This window comes from Argiope bruennichi, chromosome X1 (genome assembly GCF_947563725.1).
Source record: "Argiope bruennichi chromosome X1, qqArgBrue1.1, whole genome shotgun sequence".
Classification (NCBI taxonomy): Eukaryota; Metazoa; Arthropoda; class Arachnida; order Araneae; family Araneidae; genus Argiope; species Argiope bruennichi.
Genome location: NC_079162.1, coordinates 94,697,108 through 94,717,833, shown reverse-complemented (window position 1 = coordinate 94,717,833; position 20,726 = coordinate 94,697,108). Strand labels below are relative to the sequence as shown.

Here is a 20,726-nt window from a genome sequence, read left to right as displayed (position 1 = left end):
AATTCTATAAAACTTCGAATTTGTTACTGATGGAGTAATATAATCATTACATTTTTAATTTGGAATAACTATTGTGAAATCAATTCATTATGTTTTTTAAAAAACTTTTATTTGTTTATTATTGCCTCTTTAGCTGATGACATGAAAGTGGTTGGAAATGATGATGATTGGGAATTCGTGAATTTAGGAGAGAAGGTCAGTTGTTTATGCAATAATTCATTTTGATATGAATATATAATATTCATCCATTTATTCTTAATTTGTTTACAATTTCATTTACAGCACAATTTTGGAATTCGAACTGCTGGTTTAGACGAAAAAGCTACTGCCTGTCAAATGCTAGTGTGCTATGCAAAAGAATTGAAAGAAGGATTTGCTGATTATGTTGATATTACTGTAAAGCTCATGGTGCCAATGCTGAAGTTTTATTTTCATGATGATATCCTTTTCCACTTCCAGATAATTTTAAAATATAATTTTTCATTTAGTTCTTTTGATCAACTTTCTCATTTGTGTTAGAACTGTTTGATGTTACTTTGCTAGTATATTTTTATTAACGATCTTTTACGTGTTTAATTTTGGATTGTATAAATTTTGTCATTGGGTGAACTCATGCATTTTTTATTGCGGTAGTCCCCCCCCCACCCCAATGATTTATTAACTGACATAGATGTAGCCCATATGTTGAGTGATAATATCAGAATTTTATATTATTTTTTTTACTGTTTCATTGAAGTATTCTCTTGTCATCTGAAAATTATGCCGTCAATAAATATTGAAAGATGGTAATAATGTTTTTGCCATGTCAAAATGCCAAATCATTGGAGATTTGGAAATTTTTCTCAAAGTGACATCATAATTATGGCAAAATATCAATTTACTGATGGTGGTATGGACAAAATGTATTAATAAAATTTCATTTAGAGCATTTTTTTTTGATAAATTAAGCGTACATTCGTCTTAAAATATTCATAAGCAAAAAATTGTTCATTTCTTTCATGAAATAGTTATGTAATGAATTTTCTACATGGAAGCCTCTTAGGAGCAATGAATAATCATTATTGTCAATTCCAACCTTAACCTTTTCAAGTGTTCGCATTGCTGCTGGAGAAATATTACCTTATTTATTGGAGAGTGGTAGATCTTGTGGTGATGCATATGTTCAAGAAATGTGGCGATATATTCTCCCTTCTCTTCTGCATTCATTGGAATCGGAACCTGAAAGTGAAGTTTTATGTGAACACATGGCAGCTTTTTCCCAAGTAATAATAATTTTGCTAAAGTTTTATAATAAAATAATAAATATAGCTTCAGTATTTCAAAATAATATTAAACATATTCAAAAGTTTTTATGTGGCATATCCATTTTGAAACAACTAATATGTGTATTGGATGTTTATAATCTGTTTGTTAATTTTTCAGCTGTTTAATTGCTTTATTTAAATCAGAATTGAAAATATTTATTTTAATTTTACTCCATGCTTATGAAACTATATTGAAAAAACAAACAAACCATGTTACTGCTTGATATTCGATATCAAGTTGTGTTCTTTTTTTATTGTCTGTTTTTTTAAAAAGTATTTTACTGAATGCTTTTATGATATGCTTGTGTTTTAACTAATTTTAATATTTCTTTTGGTAGTGCATAGAAGTACTAAATTGCCCATGCTTGCAACCTGAAGATTTAAGTAATCTAATGAACATACTTAATAAGTATTTGGTTGGCCATTTTGAACGATCTGATGAACGTGAAGCAAAGAGGAAAGAAGAAGATTATGATGAAGTGCTAGAAGAATCATTAATCAAGGAAGTAAGTTTCACCCACTCCCCCCCCCCTTGTAAGATGAATTTTTAAAAAAAGATGAAGATATCCTTACTAATAATTGGTTAATTAATGTAATGTACAGTATTAGTTTTCTTCATTGGTATATATGTGCTTTTTGAGTTTTGCAAGTTCTTGAACTGAAAAACTGCTATCTGTAAGACAGCTAATTATCCTGTTCTGTATGATGCCTATTATGTGTGTCCTTGCTGTTCTACATGATGCATAGCATCATGAAAAGTGCTTAAATTTAAAAATCTTTTTGAAGCTCTGTATTTAATTTTCTTGAGATGCAAAGGAAACATTCTTTTTTCGCAGACATTGGAACACGATAAATTGAAAGCATGGCGATAAAGCTTTATTTAATTGATATACTTTTAATAAAGAAATGAAATGGAGGAAAGATTTCTGCGAAAGAAGCCAGGGGGAAACAGGTTAAAAGGTATTAACACATTGTTATGAATAATTATGTTAAAATAACCCTTAATGATCTTTTTTCATTCTCTTCAGTATTGGTCATCGCCGTTTATAGAAATACTGGAATGGGTACCTTGGGGGGGGGGCAGTACAAAATATTTATAGTGTCAACTTGAGACTCAAAAAATGTTCGAACTGAAAATTTTTGTACTTTAGATGGTGAATAATTTATTTTGGTTATGCCAGATTATGTTGAACCCTTTATGTATTTCTAAATGAGGTTACATAGATTGATCTGATCAGCACATAATAAGAATAAAGCAAGATTAATTTGGTGTGCCAGAGAGTTAGGTCTGTAGAACATTGAAAAGCTGCTCTAGAAACAGCTTACAGTGAAGTCTTTTTAGAAAATTACTCGTTCAGTCTTTTTCCTCGTTAATATGTTGTTTTGTAGCGATTCCTTGAATGACCTATTAAACAGATTTTACTGCATTATGTTCATTTATAATTCATTGGAGTATGCAATTATGTTAATCGATTGTGTAAAATCTAGCTTATAGAATTTTTAACCTGAAGCCATAAGTTTTCAATGATCGTAATTTCTTTTGCTGCATACTTTTTTAGCGCCTCCCTCCATTTAAAAATTTATTATTTGTAGGACCACTTTTGTCAAACTTTAGTTTTTATTTAAAAAAAAAAAAATATGCTAGATAAAAAAAAATTTTTAAAAAAATAAAGAAGATTTTGAAATTTTAAATTGCACATTCATATTAAGTTCAGATTCTATAATTTTTAGACGATCCATTTTCTCGTTTTGTAACTTTTATAGAATTTTTGTTTTCCACTGCAATATCTAAGCAAGTTTGGGTAATGGTTTGTCCAGATTAATAGAGAAATGCACAGCATAAACTATTGAAGTTAGAAGCATGAAATTTGGCAAGCGCTTGCTCATTGGGTATTATAGGCCTATTAAGAAGGAGTTTTCAAAATTTTAATTAGAAGATAGTGTAATTAAATAGTAAAACTTCTGCATATTTCCGCCATCAAAGCATATTGCCACTCAAAAAATTAATTTTACACTGCTTTGGAATCTTTGAAAGGAAGTTTTCAGTCATATCAATATTGTTACAATGAGTGCAATTTTTTTTTTTCTCCTTAAGTTTAATTTTGGGGAACACAGTTTGTAACTATAAATTTTTACTGCAATGAATTTCAAATTAATATCATTGCTTCATATCATTGAGTCACGTTATTTTACCATTTACACCATAATAAAAAAATCTTTATTTTCTTTGAATTAAACTTAAAGCAGTTCATTGAATTAGATTTTTCATTTGATGAGTATTGTTTAATTATCAGGTAGTGTGATATATTGTCTTGCACTGGCTCCAAAAATTGTTTTTCAATGTAGCAACTAGCATTTTTTATTTTTAATTAGCTCCTAACTAAAGAGCCAGCCTTTTTTTAGTTTCGTGAATTTGTTCTGCTTATTTATGAAAAATAAGAATTGCTAAATCATATTTATTTCTTTGTAAATTATGTAGTCATTTTTTTCTATTAATTGTTTTAAAACTAAAGTATGAAAGTTTTTGTTTTCGTTCTTGGTTTAAAATCATATTTTAATTAAATTTTCAAATTGTGAAATTGTTAAAAAAAAAAAAAAAAAAAAAAAAAACCTTGAAAAGTGAGAAGTTATAAGAATAATTTTTTTTAATACTGTGATCATTTCTAAACATGATTATTCTTTTCTGTTAAAAAAATTATCTAGAAATTCTTGATTACACAATGGCATTTTTCTATCATCAATTTCGAAATAGTTTTTCTAAATTTTTTGATTATCACCCGGAAATGCTTTTAGATCTTAGATTTATAAGGCTGCAAATAAAATTCTGTAGATTGCTAAATATGGTGAGTTAGCATAAAAAGAAATTTACTTTTTTCATCCCAGTCCTGTCAAAACTTATTTGTTTCTTAAAATATAAAATTGAAATACAAAATTTATGGTCTTGATATGCTTCTACATAAGTGGCAACATTTTCTGAAGTGATGTATCCATCCAAATTAATTGGTAATTTGTTAATTTTAAGAAACATTGAAATCGATCACAGATGTTTATTGTTATTCTTCTAAAAGTTGGTTTAAATTTTTGGTAATAATTGTCTTATTTACCTTTTTTGCCAAATCAAAAAGACATTTTTTTTATGTAAAACACAGTGTGTAAATATAAATATTAAAATTTAAAAAATGCATATTTAAAATTACTTTTTAAAACATATTTTCAATAAAAGTTAGGCATTTTTATAAAAACCGAAACATTTTATGTTTAGAAAATACGCAAGTTTATATATGCATGCATGTACAAAGGTATTTAATTTTTTGTCTTAGATGAAAAAAAGAATTTTTGCAGCAATTCCTTACTATTGTTTGCCAACGGATTCTAACACCCTCCGCGTTTTTGCGCATGCTCTAGAATGGATTTATTTCTTCAAAATAAGGTAAGAGGGATGAAAGGAGTAGATGTTTACATTCAGCAATAAGTTAAACTCGGATTATTCGCAGACTAAATTGAAATAAAATAAGTAGGTCAGAAACGACACAATACTCACATAAACGTTAAAAGGACGATAAAGTATCTTAATAGGGCGGGAATCAAGATCAAAGAACGACGAAGAATTCCTTAAATGCGTTCATCCTTCCGCGTTCCACCTCTTACTGAAATAAAATCATCGAAAAGTGGTCGTCTCATGATACTGAAACGAACAGTATGTATCCTGGTTCTATCATGTGTTGAATCAAACAGTTTGTATTGGATAAATAAAAATAATCCAAAAAAGCGTGCTAACCGAATATATCTGATCAGTTTATAGATTTATTTGCCTATATTCATCGTATTTGAAAAGTAATCTGCAAATAAGACTTTTATACAGATATTTGATACATCCCTGATTATCTGAAAAATTTGAAATAGAGGATACAATTTTGGAAATTAATAAAGGTTATTGATAGTGAAACAAAATACTAGAAATTTCTGGAAATCGACTATCGGTATTGTGTTTGAATTTGAATGGGACATACAAGTCCTAGTTATATTGAAAAAGTTAGTAATTCCGTTTGTATTAAGCTTGTCACTACTTTTGAAAAAGAAAGTAATAGGACTTCCTTTTTCATCATTTTACCTTTGAGAAGGGTTAGTACATGTTGCCTTGTTATTAATCATTGTGAAAAAAAATGCTGATATTCTGTTCTTTTTTATACAGGATGATGAAGATATTTATCTTCTTAGCAAAATTTCAGAAATAATGTCCATATTATTCTCAACATACAAAGAAGAATTCTTTGTATACTTTGATATGCTGTTACCACATTTTGTTCGCCTCATTGTGAGTATCTCTTTTTCATTATTTTTTTTATGATGTAGTGTTGATGTTTTTACTTTTGATTTAAAATTGATTATATGTTTAGAGTTCCCATGATTCTTAAAAATTCTTAGAATTTTATTTTGCTGTACTTGAAGCCTGTAAAGTACTTTGTTTTTTCGTTAGATCCTTGTTAAGTAAACAAAATGTTCATTTTTTATTTTTAAAAGAGGTGAGAATAACCATTTTGTGAGTTTACTTAAACTTGAGAATTCTGTTTGCTATGGGAATGTTGTTAATTGTCCATTCTTTTGCCTGAATGATTGTTTACCATTTGACTTTTCAGGCTCCTTTTGCACGCGTGTGTGGGTATATATATAATATAGTTTTAGGGCAGGGAAAAAATGTGTGATAACTGTTCATCAGTTCAGCAGTTTTTTTAAAAGACCAATTGAATCGAACAATTCTTGATAGACTTAAAATTGGTGAGAGTTTCTGTATTGCAAAGGTCTGTAAACAATCTAGCAGAAAAGAAGAAAAAAGGAAATCTTTAGTGCAGAATCGAATAGTTTTAGGCTAAAAGTCAAAGTAATAGATAGTGAAATTAAAAAAATCACTATAAAAATTAAATCTCTGTCAAAGCAACTTAGAATCCAAGTTTAAAATATTTTAATGGCACATTGTATTTCATTTATTTAAATGTAAATAAAGGTTTGTTGATGTATGTATGTCTTTTGTGTTTTTCCTTTCATTATGCTAAATGCTGGTAAGAAATAAGGTAATAGGTACTCCTGGGATTAACCTACTTTTGAATTTTGTTTGAGCTGAAGTGTTTATGTATTTTTGAAGTAAGCATCCAGTTGTAGTTAAAGTGAAATTGACATCTATTAGTTATTGTATGGTAGTTAACTGTATGGGTGTTTCTATTGTTTTCTTTAAACATATTTTCAACTATTAGTATTGATTTATTAACTGTGAGATGAGCATAACAGGTGTCTAGTACTATTTTTAAAATGCAATATATAATTTTTTTGGTAATGTGATATGTTATTTTTTTTTTTTTTTCAAATATGTAATTTTATGGTCCTTGAATTTTTTCTTCAATAAGAGGGACGCCCTAAATCATTTTTAAAGTATGGGTTTTGAAATTACTGAATATATCTATTAAATCTTAACTGATTGAAAATTATCCATTTAACATCAAAATAAACTGATTTATCTATTCTGTTTTGGAATGGAAGGTAAGTAAAAACAGGGAAGATGAAACCAGGTATGTGGGCCATTCCACAGTTGAAGATATTTTATGAGAATTTTGTAATTCTGTGAGATTTTTATGAAATGTTTTATTTCTCAATGTGTAGTTCATCAATTAAGACATGCTAAATTATATTCACATGGTGGTATTTATTTCTTCTTATCCAATTTTAATATTTATTAAAAGATTTCTCAATCCAAAAGTAAAAACGTTCCTAAAAATACTGAGAGAATGGGAAGCTTTATGAAACTTTTTGCTGGACCAAGTGACTAAGGCATGTTACTCATGTGGAACAAGCAATCAAAAATAATGAATGACTTAGTGTTAAATGTCGAAAATATTGAAAAGCATCCTTTTGTAAAATCCAAATCATGTAAAATTATTTTAAAATGTAGCAAAGATATGACCCCGCTTGTCAAAACGAGGCCTTTTTTGTCATTGACCAGATTTAAGCACTGCTTTTAATGTTCTACAAGAGAACTATTCATTTTTGCTATTTTTGGCTCAAGAAATTAAAAGGAATATTCATTGCTCACATTTTAACATTTTCATTGTCATTATTATTTTCTTGAAGGCCTAACAACTGTAAATAGCATTTTCAAGTTTGATATTTCAAAGATTCATATACTGATGCCAGCAAAATTAGTATAGAATTAATTCTCTGGATACAGAAAAGGTTTAATGATCAGGACTTTTTTGAGGGAAAATAGTTCATGGTTTTGAAACATGTAAGACTGTACTAACTATATATAATATATATATTCATTTGTAGAATTTTCAATAAGTCTTCGCTCAATATGACAGTACACTTCAGAACTGATTGTTGTAATGCCTGGTAGAAGCTTAAAAATACGTATATATAAAGCCGATTCCTTTGAAATCCCACCCTAAACAGACAGCATCATTTTTTATGAATATCAACTTTTGAAATGCTTTGAACCAGTTCATCTTGCAATTAACGTTGTTGGCAATTTATTTCTCACATGATCCTTTAATTTACTTAAAAAGGCCATTGAAAATCCTTGTGTATTTAGAAGTTCTTGCATTTCTTTCTTCAATGAGGGTAGGACCCTGATGTTTTATCTCTGCAGCATTAGTTAATTTTTGTATGGGTTAGTTGCAAATCTGTCCCATTTTACATCTGTTCATGAATCAAGTCTTTCTCATTTAAAAGTTGTATTATTTTTACACAATGAATTTTCAACAGTGTCTTAGCTAAATCCTTCTTCACTTACATAAAACTATAACAAAAGCATTATTTATAGTTAACATTAAACAATACTTGCATTTTTTTCGTTTGTTTAAGTTTTGTATAATGCCAGTATAAAATAAAATTTCATGACTGATGATAATTAATGCTACGATTAAAATGAGAGTATATATACAAATTACCATTATTCAGCCTTATAAAACTGAGAATATTTCGATTTTGATTTAATCATTGTGTATCATATTATTGCATTTTCATACTGCTTTTTTACATGTGCTTCGTTATATGTAGAAATCGGAATTATTTTTCAGTATTCATCTAACTTGAAATTGCAAACTCCATTATCCTACATGATATAAGTTCTTAGTTATTTTGTTATTATATTATGTGTTCATATTATTTCTTCCTCCGTTTTGAAATTTTTTGTTTTGTTTTGTGAATATTTTTTTGATATTTGTACTTACTGATAATGTAATATCGATTAACTTTATCCAAAAATATCGAAATATGATTATTTATGGCCATTCTTTTTGTGAAACTAAATGCGAATATTTGTGTATCTGCAGGAACCTTCTAGACCTTGGCCAGATCGCCAGTGGTCATTATGTGTTTTTGCGGATGTCATTGAATACAGTGGACCTGTGAGTATTCCTAAATTTTGTTTTTTCCTATTATATATATTCTGGGTGATTTATGTTGAATGTTACAAAAAGAATAGCATAATATGAATGCTTACCATGTTGCGTAATACGATGATTATTTATTTGGCTGAAACAAATGTTTTATGAAACTTTTAACAAAGTTGCTGCTAGCAGTACGCGTTCGCTGCCATCATTATCAAAATGACGTCATCCGTGCGGGACAAAGCATTCTGTGTTTTGAAGTATACCGGTATCTTTATTTATCATCGTTCAAAGAGATTGTCTCGCGACCTGTAGTATAAAGAATCGCCGCATCGTGACAACATTGAATGGTAGGTGAAGTAGTTTCATAACATGGGATGCTTATTTAAGAAAATCAGTTCAGGAAGTGGTTAAAAAAATTCGTGAAACGTTGTCAGGGAGTGCCGAAAACTTAGTGCATCACATGAGTGCAGATAAATGTGCCTCAAACAATGGTATGACTTGTGTTGTAGAGACGTGGTGTGTGTCATCTGTCATGTTGGATAGAGGATATTCTATCACAAATTTGACAGGAACTTGAATATCGCATAGATATTTGCTGTGTCTTTAAAGGACCACAAATAGAACAACTATAGGAACTTGGATAGTTACTGTTTTGTGGTAAATCTGATTTATCAAAATAAATTAACTACACCACTTATAGGTATGTTTTATTTGTGTCCTATTCAATATGAATTATCTTGTATATTAATCAGAAATTTTAGTTTTAAAGTTTTCCATACGAATTTTTTTGTCTTTGAATGTTATGATACATAAATGAACTAATACATTACTGTATTATGAGAATTGTTATTAAGAGCTTATTTCATCCTGATATAAAACCATAGAATGAACCACCATTGATTTGGAATACAAAGTTCTTATTAGCAGTCCATCTGAATTGCCATCCACCAATTTTTCTATTATTTTACTTTCTTGTGTTAGATATTTATTTAACTGTTCCTCTCTCATCTAATAGTGTTAAGATTTATTTTCTGTATTAGTAATTATATATATTTTTCCTATGCTATAGGCATGCTCTAGATATCAACAATATTTCCTGCAACCTCTGTTAACATCTTTAAGAGATGAAAATGTTGATCTTAGACAGACAGCTGCTTATACCATTGGTATATTAAGTCAATTTGGAGGCCCTGAATTCTCGAAATTTTGTTCAGGTAAATATTTGATCATTGTCATCTGGAGTTGAAAATTATTATTTTTTAAATTCTTTTTTAGTTATATGTAAATTCTATAAAATTTTACTACATGCATTTTGTTTTTGAACTGTTATTTTGTTAAATTCTCATCCTGCTTTTTCTGAAATTTCCAAATTTTCTTTTAATATGTATTTTTTTTTTCTATTTGAAATTTTTTTTGAGAAATATTTTTATAATATTTTTTTTTTTTTTTTTTTTACCGGCTTAACAACTTCTTTCACCCTCCTCATGTAAACTTTCCAACTTTATCTAATTGTCTCATAAGTTCTCTTCCTTATTCTCCTAAACCCTATAGAGTCGGAAGATTTTAGCCGACATTTATTATAATCATGGTTGCCACTGTTGAGTTTTGTGAGCCATATTTTGGCGACTTTTTATTTATTCCCGAAAGATGCGTTCCTGGGATGTGTGCAGTGTGTGAGCTTAATTTCATTCATGAAATGTATTCAACCAACAACGAATTGTCTTTCCCCCCCCCCCCGTTCCTTGATTTTGTATTAGAAATACTACGCCATGGCAGAGTTCTTGTGGAGGAGGAAATTTCTGAATTTATGCAAGGTATGGAGAGAGTGAAAATTTAACTTCAAATTCAAAATGGAATTGGATGTGTGTGATTATAGAAGATAAAAATATTGAAAAGGAAGATGTATTATTTTTTGGAGAATTCCAAAATTATTGTTTTTTATTGAAGTTATTAAAATTTTCATCATAGAAGAATTAATTGATTGCAGTCTTTATAGAAACTAATTCAGTGCTCAAAATATTTTAGAATTAGAACTGATCATTTTTACCAGCAAAAGAAAAACATGTTTCAACATAAAAACCAACAGATATGATGAAATTAATTTTTTTTTTAATAGTAGAACATATAATGAGTGACTTACCGAATTATTGGCAAACAAATGAGTTTACTTAAACAACAGAGTCCCTTCATTTTGCAGCCAATAGTAAGGGAAGGAAAATGGTCCCAATTTCATTTGTCTCTGGAAAATGCAAAACATTTTTAAACATCTAAATAATGTTTTTAAATATGTGTGCAATTACCACATTTAGCTGTTGACAAAATTATTGTTGAATTTAAAAACGACTGCAATTTAGTCGATCTATAATGAAGAAGCGGAAATAGTAGGGAATGAAAGTTATCGATATGACACGTTATATTTGTGATATGAAAGTTTATTTAGGAAAGGGTAAAACTTGGCTACTTCTTACAATTTGGTATTCTCAGTGGAGGAGTTCATGAAAAAGGAAGACCATAAATTTTTTATGATCCATTGCTTTTCCTCCAAAATCATTAAATCATCATCTGAAATACGAAATTAAATCTTTCGGAACTGTTGGATGAAACAGAAGAAAAAAAAATTGTTAAACAGCTAAACGATGTAATCATAATGTTCTGTAGAGGAATGTACACATTATGTTGGAGAGTTAAAAGAGATGTGTATTTGCTAAGTTACACATTCTTGCCTAAAAAATACTTTGTTTTATTGCCCCCCCCCCCTTCTCTTGAAGGTTTGAGGGCGATGGAAATATTTCATTCAAATAAAAAAATCATTACTCAAACGGAAATTAGGCACAAATCATATGGGTTATGTACGTTTAAGAAATTCATTAATTCCAATTAAAAATACAAATGTACAAAACAGTAATTTGGTAGTTTTGATGTAATTGATGAAAGTTCTTTATATATATTTTGTACATTTTGTCGCACTGTTTTTATGTTCAGTGCAATTTTATAGTTTTCTAAAATTAAAGCATTTATTCAATAATTGTGCATTAAGTATAATAAAGACTCTATGGTCTAAGTTATTCAGTATTTAATTTATTACATTGTCTAAAATTTCGATACATTTTTTAAAAATCTATAATATATGTATTTTAATCTTTTACAGAATGCCTTCCTTTACTAATAGAAGTTATAAACAGCCCCGATTCTCGATCGGAGGAGAATGAACGAGCTACTGAAAATGCGATATCTGCCGTCACGAAACTTATGGTCTTTAATAATTCCTACGTAACTTTGGAAGAAGTATTGCCAGCATGGATTACATGGTTACCAGTTTGGGAAGATGAAGAAGAAGTCAGGTGTATCTATACTTTCTTATGTACACTTCTTGAAGCGTAAGTCTTATTTGTATTTAACTACATTTCAGTAATTTCAGTTGGTGTATATGTGTGTTCATCTTTCCTTAATTAAAATATTTAATACTTGAAAGCATGTTAAATTGTGTGAATAAATCAGTGTTCATTCATTGAAGTGGTTCTTTGCTTTCCATTTGTAATTCCTGCATACTTAAAAGTGTAAATTAATTCAATTTCAAAAAACAAAAGCTAATTTATCAAAACTAATAAAAACTTTATTGATTTTATTTTTTACATATATTGTTTGATAAGTGTTGATTAATCATAACTTACCAAAGTGATAAAGCAAATTATAATGTATATTTAATGCTGCTCTGTAATAGTTCCACCCTTTTTTGCATGATAGCAAGAATTTTTCAATAAAGGGACCATTAGAACTTATGTAATAAAATTTTTTTATTGAAATCAATATTTGAATATTAATAGTCCCATTTGGATCTAAACTTACTTTTGTTATACAGCTGATTTTACCATTTTTATTTAACTGTAATGTATCCTAGAATGTAAGTGCATTCTAGGATATAAAATGTAATTGATGAATTGGTTGATAGTTCTTTGGCTGGAAGTCTTAACATCCTATCTTTAATTCTTAAATTTTATGACATTTTTTTCTTTCTAGAAACAACACTATACTCTTGGGAAAAGAGAACTGCAACTTACCAAGAATTGTACAAATTATAGCTGACACGTTTCTCAAAGAAGCAGTAGATGCATCCTCTGATCTTGGAAAGCGATTAATAACTTTATTGCGACATATTCAGGTTCGTGTATTTTTGCTTTAAATTAACTTAGTAGGTTTATATTATTTTAAAAGGGAAACAATCTATTTACTTTTAAGTAATTTGTAACAAACAGATATACTTTAGTTTTATTCTATTTGTGAACTTGCTTTTGATGAACAGGATGGTTATAGTTAAAGGGACCCTATTCAGACCGTCTAGAACCCGTTCTGCCTATTGGATTTTGATGAAACTTTTCTCTATACGTTATGTGGACCATGGGGAAAAAATATTTCAAATTCTGACCATTAGATAGTACTTTAAAAAATTAACCTTATGCAAATTAACCGAAATCATTCTGCGTGCCTTTTTCATTCTTAATCATGCCCTTACAAAAAAAAAAAAAAAAAAAAAAAAACAGCGATCTTTACTGGTAAAACTGTTTTATCAAAACGACAGCAATAGTTTAGCTACATTGCATGAGCATCGTCGTTTAAAGGAATAGCGAAAAGGACCCATGTTGAAGAATGGTTGGAAGAAGATGATTATGAAATTCAAAGAGATTGGACACATGGGTGTTCTGCTAGGAACAGGATGGAAACTGGTTGCAAATAAAACTGTCGAAGTCGCTACTGCTGTGGTTGAAAGAGTCTCCAGTTCCAACTATTCTTCAAATGCTCGATCGATGTCGCTTGTTGACAATTACGTGGTCGATAGTACGAAAAATTCTGCGATCCATTTTGAAACGGTATCCGTATAAGATCCACGTGATGCAGATGCTGCAACCTAAAAACCTCCAAACACGCTATGAATTTTCTTGCTAATTTTTGGCGAGAATGGAAATTTATTATGCGTTGCCGTGGTAAATTCTATGGTCAGACGAGGCGCATTTTTTTTTTAGATGGAGTGGTGAATAATCTAAATTGACGCATATGGGGTGCTTCACATCATCATGCCCTGCATCAATAACCACTGCATTTTAATTATGTGACTGCATGGTGTGAATTTACTGCTGATTTTGTCCTCGAATCGTTTTTTTTTTTTTTTTTTTTTGAAACTATCTCTTCAAGGACTTAAAATGTGCTCTGTCACGAATGAACGATACAGTGAACTTCTTATAGCAGGTCACCCCTGCTTTATAGGAATGGCAATGTTTGCTGACGACTGCTTCATGAAAGATGGAGCAACACCCCACATTGGATGCCAAGTCAAAGAACTTCGTGTTAACTTTGGCGAGAATCGTGTAATCCATAGCATTTCCGGATGTCTGGCCTCCTTGTTTACCCGACTTAAATCCCTGTGATGTCTGGTTGAGGAGATTCCTAAAAGATCGAGTTGATGGAGAGTGGCTAGATAGAGTGGTGCACCTTACACACCCAAAATGTTATTAGCCAATCAATATTCAGAGTCAAACTGGCATTAGTAGAATTGGGAAAGAAACATTTTTCATTGTTTTGTTTAATAGAAACATTTTTTAAATTAGTATTTCAAAGTAAAATAAAGAGGTTCTTTTTTCCTTTTCATTTACCATAATTTATTAATTCTTAATTCCATTAGCTACTTCAGTTCTCTTACTGATGGCCCTTTAACATTGAAGTTTAAATTTTTTACCTCCGAAATTTAACATTGACCAATTCTGTAAGTGAGTTATGAAAGCATCGAAATATTTTCTTGCAATGAAAATAAATTAAAAAAATTTTGTACTCAACATTTAATTTTATTGCAAATTAATTACGCTTGAACACCTAATTTTAACTACTATTTTTATTTGGATACTTTTTTTTTATCAATTTTATATTGAAATGTTATGTTGCACGTAGTCTACAAAAGAAAGAAATGTGTAACATTTCTTCCAATTAAAGTGATAATTCTTTTTCACTTTGAAGGAGTTCTTATTCATATTATAAAAGATAGAAGTATATTAGTTAATATACTCATTCAAATCTTTAAACCTGAAATTTGTGTGGCTTGATTAGAGAAATTATTTTTCAGTACACAATGAATAAAACTGTGGTAACATTAATTATCTTATGTAATTAATAGTTTTGAAATAATACATTGATATATTTAGCTTTAAAAATATTTTTTCTATAACATTTAAAAGATTTTAATATATTCAACATGCCAATATTTCAAAAAATAGATTTTAAGCAGTATTTTACCCGTTTTATAACTGAGTAGAGTTGCTAAGAGAAAATGGTAATTTATTGCTTAATATCTTATAGAAACTAATTATAATGTATAAAGTTTACTTTTAAGATTTTTATTTTGTCAAGATAAAAATTAAAAGCACAGACGTGTTTATATAGTCTCCCAGGGGAGACCTAAAAATTAACTGGGAGAGGCCTTCTAAATCTAATTTGCAATTCTTAACATTCTTGTGGAACATAATATACAAATTGTGGATGGTCTGAAACACTTTCTAACCAGTTCTGGTTCTGGGTCCGGTTCCTCCAACTGTATCCTGTATGCAAGCAAATATAAATTTTCTCCAATATTTTAAGTCTGAAAAGTATAAAGTAGTTTTACTTTTAATATATTAGTTTTTGAATTAAATAGTTCTCTATTAAGAAAAAGGGCATTCAGTTTCCAAAAAATTGTCAGTGATATAAAATAACTATTAATCATAGCTAAAACATGATTTTAGCCTTCTTTCCACTTAGTATTAGTACTGTTATTGATTTCTCCTTTTAAAGTACAAAGTGCATAATTTTCGTAAATTTATGAATGGTATATATCAAATAATTGATTGTTTCGATTTATTTTCATCAAATAGACTATCTGCGAAAAAATTTATGTAACAATACATGTTGTTTCAAACATTTATTTTGAGATATAATACTATCAATGTTTGTGACTTTTTTAAAAGTTTGTAAGTCTTCTGAAGATAAATCTGTTGCTTACATCTTTAACATGTTATTTGGGAATAGGGAATTTGGGTTGGATAGGGAAAACATTGTTTAAAATAAATTTAAATTAATAATTAATTTTTTATCAATATAAGTTAAATATAAATTTAAGACAACAATATGAATTGATAACAATAAATAAAAATAGAATGGACAGTTTCATATTCAATTTGTAAAGTCAGGATTAAAAAAAAAACAATACAAAAGTAATACAAAAATTTGTTAAATACAGATTGGGATTAATTTATAGCCCATTTGATTTCTTTTAAAAGTATTTTAGTTAATTTTTGAACTATTTTTTAATGCATAATGTTTATTATGCATTAAATATGTTATACAATTTTGTTGTAAGTGTGAGCAGCATGTATTTCAGGAAGATGTCTCACGGCATATTCTCCAATCAACTCTTTCTTAGTTCTGAAATGAGTCAACAGATGGCATTTTGTCTTTGAATGCTGATTGGCTAATACCATTTTTGGCGTATCCATCTATTCTATCCGCTCCATCTAGCCGCTCGCGAGTTTATGGAGGAGGGATTTGGACTTTACCTGAGTTGAAAGCCAGCATTACACGCCATGTCGCTGAAATCCCTTGAAAGTTTTTTCGCGCTATCGTTGAACATACTATAATGCACTTTCAACACGTTATTGATGTCAGTGGTGTACATTCTGTAACTGAATAAATTTTAATGATTCTGACATATTTTTTTTCCTTCAGGCGCCACAATTCCCCCTGGTGATCAAATTTTGAATTATTTATTTATTTATTTTATTGCATAAATCCTTTCCCCATGGTCCATGTAACATATATTCTAAGTTTCATGAAAATCTGAAGGGTAGAACGGGTTCTAGAAGGCTCTGAATAGGGCCGCTTTAATTATAACCATACCATATTTTGTATGATTCATCCATGGATTGTTAATAAGACATATCGGTAAGAGATATAGCCACCATATAGATTGACTGTAGTTGTTGAAACAGCCAGTGAAAGTAATATAGACATAAAATAGAAGACAACTAGATAAGTAGTGATTGATTATATGTAATTGTAAAGGTATTGCATTCAATTAAATGAAAGTCAGATCTTTAAAATATTATCAGTGTTGTCACAAGTATTTTGCACTTAATATCATTGGTTATTTTTCTAACAAATGTTTAAATTTAGTTTGTATGTATTTTAACATAAAGGCTAATTATGTCTGTACATGTGTGTTTAGATATTTTATCTTTATTGTTTCATAAAAGTAATTTTGTTTACTTTTGTTGCAGAACAATACAGAATTGTTTTCAGTTTGTGTGAATGTTTTGAATCCTAATCAGCTAGAAGCTTTAAGGTTAGCCTTAACAGCTCAGTGAAAGTTTTTCTCCTGTATTGTGTAACAAGACTTTGATACTGCTATGTATGAGTGCTTCAGTTTTGCTCACAAGAAACTAAAAGCTTACAAAAAAAAAAAACAACCCTTTCAAGTGTTATTATCAAGATGCACTTGTAAAATTGACTCCCTGACATTGCAGGCCAAGTTAAATGAATAAATATTTTTAAAATGACTTTTCTGACTAATATAAATTTCCTTCAATACAAAAAAAATTACCTCCATTTTGAGATTGTTGTGCTTCAAATGATTCTTATTCATGATTGTGCATTTATAATAATTTTATTTAAAAAAAAAAACTTAAATCATTTTATATCTACAGATTTGTTAATGTTGGAGTTACGAAATTTTGAATGTCTTCATTAAAATCTAATCTGTTACCTATTCATATCTATCCAGAGCTTTTCAGTTGCTGTTATATGAATGATTGATCATTATTTGAGCATTTTGTGACATTTTTATTTTACTTTCTAAATCTTCCATAATGGTAATTGCATTGTAAGCTTTCTGGTGAAAATTTTGATTTTGAATTGTGGTAATTTTGCTTTAGTTCCAGCAATATTTAGTTAACTTTTGATTTCTGTAAGATGTACAATATATTACAAAACTCAAAAGTTGAATCAAAATGTTATAGTTATAGTATTTTAATTTGTAATTACTTTGCTATGCGATTTGTTGAAAATGTTTATAACTGATTCTTTTGATATTTTTAAGATACTAGTGAGAAAAGATATTTTGTTAAATAAAAAATTAATCATCTTTAATTTGAAAATTAGCTAAATATTATATTCAAATGTACGAATAATTGAATTTAGTGAATTATCTATGGAGAAGATTCGATTCTGGTTGTTGCAAATTTATTTATTCTTTATTTTTTAATGGTCTAATAGAATACCAAATAAAAACAGGTTAATTGACTTTCTATTCAATAAGCTTGGAAAGCTAATTTTATGTTATGTTAGGCTTTTTAGTCCTAGTACAATTGGTTATTTATGTTGGGTATGCTGAGCATTTTTCGTGAGGTATTATTTTGATTTAATGCTAAAGAAGTGAGGTGGGATTTTGCTTATAAATATTAGTTCCTATATTCTAGTATCCTGCTAGTCATAAAACATTTATCATGCATTTTTTATATTTCAAGCTCGAACTTATTTCTTCTGTCAGCAATTCATTTTATTTTTTGTAAGTAATTTTACTTTATTCTAGTATCAAAACCTGTGTTTATACTGTAACTATAATTTGTATTTAAGGAACAATTTAAAAATATATATTTTGTTATTTTCTAAAGCAGCAACTGTTAGGGCTTTGAAATATTTTTAATCTTCATTTTTGTTTCCTTAGCTGTTTTGCATTGATTTTTTAAAACTTTTTATGCTTAAGTTTTTGCTTAATTTCAAAATCTGTTGGGCTTTATTATTACACTTTGAAGTAATAATTTTCAGGTGGCTTAAATTTTCTTGGATAGTACAATTTTAGTGACATTTTATTAAATTATTTATAGCTTAAATACTATGATTTGGTAACTATTTTTAATTGTTCTTTCTCCAGAATTTTCTTCTATTTTTCGTCTCCTTAAATGTATATTTGTAAAATTTAAATCCTTAAAAGCATCAGTAGGTGTGTTCATGTAAAGAAAAGGTGAAAGTACCATTAATATTCTATAATTGTAGGCTGGAATTTTATTTGTATTGCCTGGATGTGATATCAAGTTCATACTTGAAGTTTTTTCCTTCATTAATTAAGCACTCATTCAGTTCTGGTAATTAAACATTTTAATCAGTTAAATGGAAAAGCAAATGCTGCTTTGTTCCAGGTTTAATTAGTTTGTATTATAAGTTTTGCAATGTCTTAAATAGTACCCATATTATAGTACTTACTACATCGATTTTAAATTGGTTTTCTGTTGTGTTAAATATTTGAGAGAAATAAAATTTTGAAATCACTTTTTACCATTCAAAATAACCTCATACTGGCAATCTGCAGGTTCAGAAAACTATTTTTTTAAATGTCTTTGTACATAGTAATTGTTTAATCTTGTTACATGATTGATATTTGAGATAAAAGCAAATTAACTGGAAACCTAAATCATCATACCTTGAAATGCTTGTCCATTGTTTCCAAGATGTACATTTTAACTATTGTGGAAATAAAGATGTTGCACTTAATGTTTCGTGTCATTTTTATTGCATTGTGTAATTTCATTTTTTAATGTGCTATTGTAAAACCTGCTTGTTTTTTATCTATTTTTTTACAAAATAAATATTTGACTTTTTTTTTCCAGAATACCTAATTAACCCTTGTCTTCTTGGCAATAACTGTCTAAGCACTGTTGTCCTATTAGTGGTAACTTAAGAGCATTTAGGGTTAATGATTACTGCAATAGAAGCAGGAATAAGTGTCGAGATCTAATATTTCTCACTCATCTATTGATAATTATCAGCTATGATAATTTTTGCTGGTGTTTTTAAGCTCAGAAAACGTATAAATCTATTTTGATCTCACGCTATTTGTTATTTTTTTAAAACTCGACTTACGTAAAATTAATTTCCAGTTACTCTATTTGACAATTCTTTTAAAAGTCAGTGTGTTTGTATGTAGAATTTAGTGACTAATATTTTTGAAGTTATAAGATAAACTCGTTTTAGATTTCCTCACTTACATATAGCTATCAGTTATTGCGCTTATATAACTAGCAGTAGTATTGAATAATTTTCCTTGATAAAAAAAAAAAAAAAAAATACGCGGTGCGCCCTAAATTTGTGCAAACTTTCAAAAAAATCGTAACGTTCGAAAAATAATGCACGTAAAAAAATTGCGATTTGGGAATATGTTAAAAAAATCTTACGAATTATTTTCCCATTAAAAAAATAATAGATAAATGGCATTCACACGTTAAATCGAGACGGTTTTATGCAAATCAGGATAATTATAAAACACAAGGCTGGGAAAGGATCTGTCATTCGATCTCGCAACATGCTATCGTTATCTGATCGAGCACTAGTTATTTAATTTTTCTATAAGAACGGTGAACCCACGACTAAAGTATTGCGAAAGTTCCGCACTGTAAAAGAAATCAAGGCGAGTAAAAGCTCTATTTCATTGAATAGGTTACTGAATTTAGAACGCCGTTTGGAGGAAATGGGGACCGCGTTCCTATTGTACAAAGTGTGGGAAATCTGGCAGCCGAGACATCAACGGGGAGTAGCAGTGCACGTGAAGCTGAGCGATTCCTAGGGATTCCGGAAACACGGATCCGATGCATCCTGCACGGAATCTTGATACTGCATTCGTGCGCGATATAAGCACTTCACCAATTATTGGAAGCAGGTACCGATGAAAGAGGAGCCTCTGCAACACGGGCGCTTGCACAACTGGAATGTGACGCACATTGGTTGCTGAGCATCATGAGAACAGTTAAAACCCACCTTTCATTGTGTGGTGACGTCAATACGCAAAACAGTAGTATTTGGGCGTCATGAATCGTAGTTTCAAACACAGAACGTGTCCATTTGGATTCTGAATCACAACCATCAACGTTCAATACATAACGTCTCCGTTTCGATTCTGAGTTTGAAATATCGCTTTCTAGCTATATGCGACCAAACCAGTCCTTCAATCCTGGCCCTTCCTTTATTTGAAGAG

At 29.3% G+C, this 20,726-nt stretch overlaps 1 protein-coding gene across 1 annotated transcript in view; it reads left to right on the top strand.

Annotated features, from left to right (window-relative positions):
* LOC129959529 (importin-5-like) overlaps positions 1-19,249 on the top strand; it is a 79,617-nt gene extending 60,368 nt beyond the window's left edge. Inside the window, exons 18-27 of the mRNA XM_056072403.1 lie at positions 134-195; positions 283-439; positions 1,090-1,262; positions 1,643-1,810; positions 5,497-5,619; positions 8,627-8,701; positions 9,756-9,900; positions 11,835-12,063; positions 12,704-12,845; positions 16,981-19,249. Coding sequence (XP_055928378.1) covers positions 134-195; positions 283-439; positions 1,090-1,262; positions 1,643-1,810; positions 5,497-5,619; positions 8,627-8,701; positions 9,756-9,900; positions 11,835-12,063; positions 12,704-12,845; positions 16,981-17,067 — 1,361 coding nt within the window. The 3' untranslated portion in view covers positions 17,068-19,249. The remainder of the gene's footprint in view (positions 1-133; positions 196-282; positions 440-1,089; positions 1,263-1,642; positions 1,811-5,496; positions 5,620-8,626; positions 8,702-9,755; positions 9,901-11,834; positions 12,064-12,703; positions 12,846-16,980) is intronic.
* Positions 19,250-20,726: the final 1,477 nt, after the last annotated feature.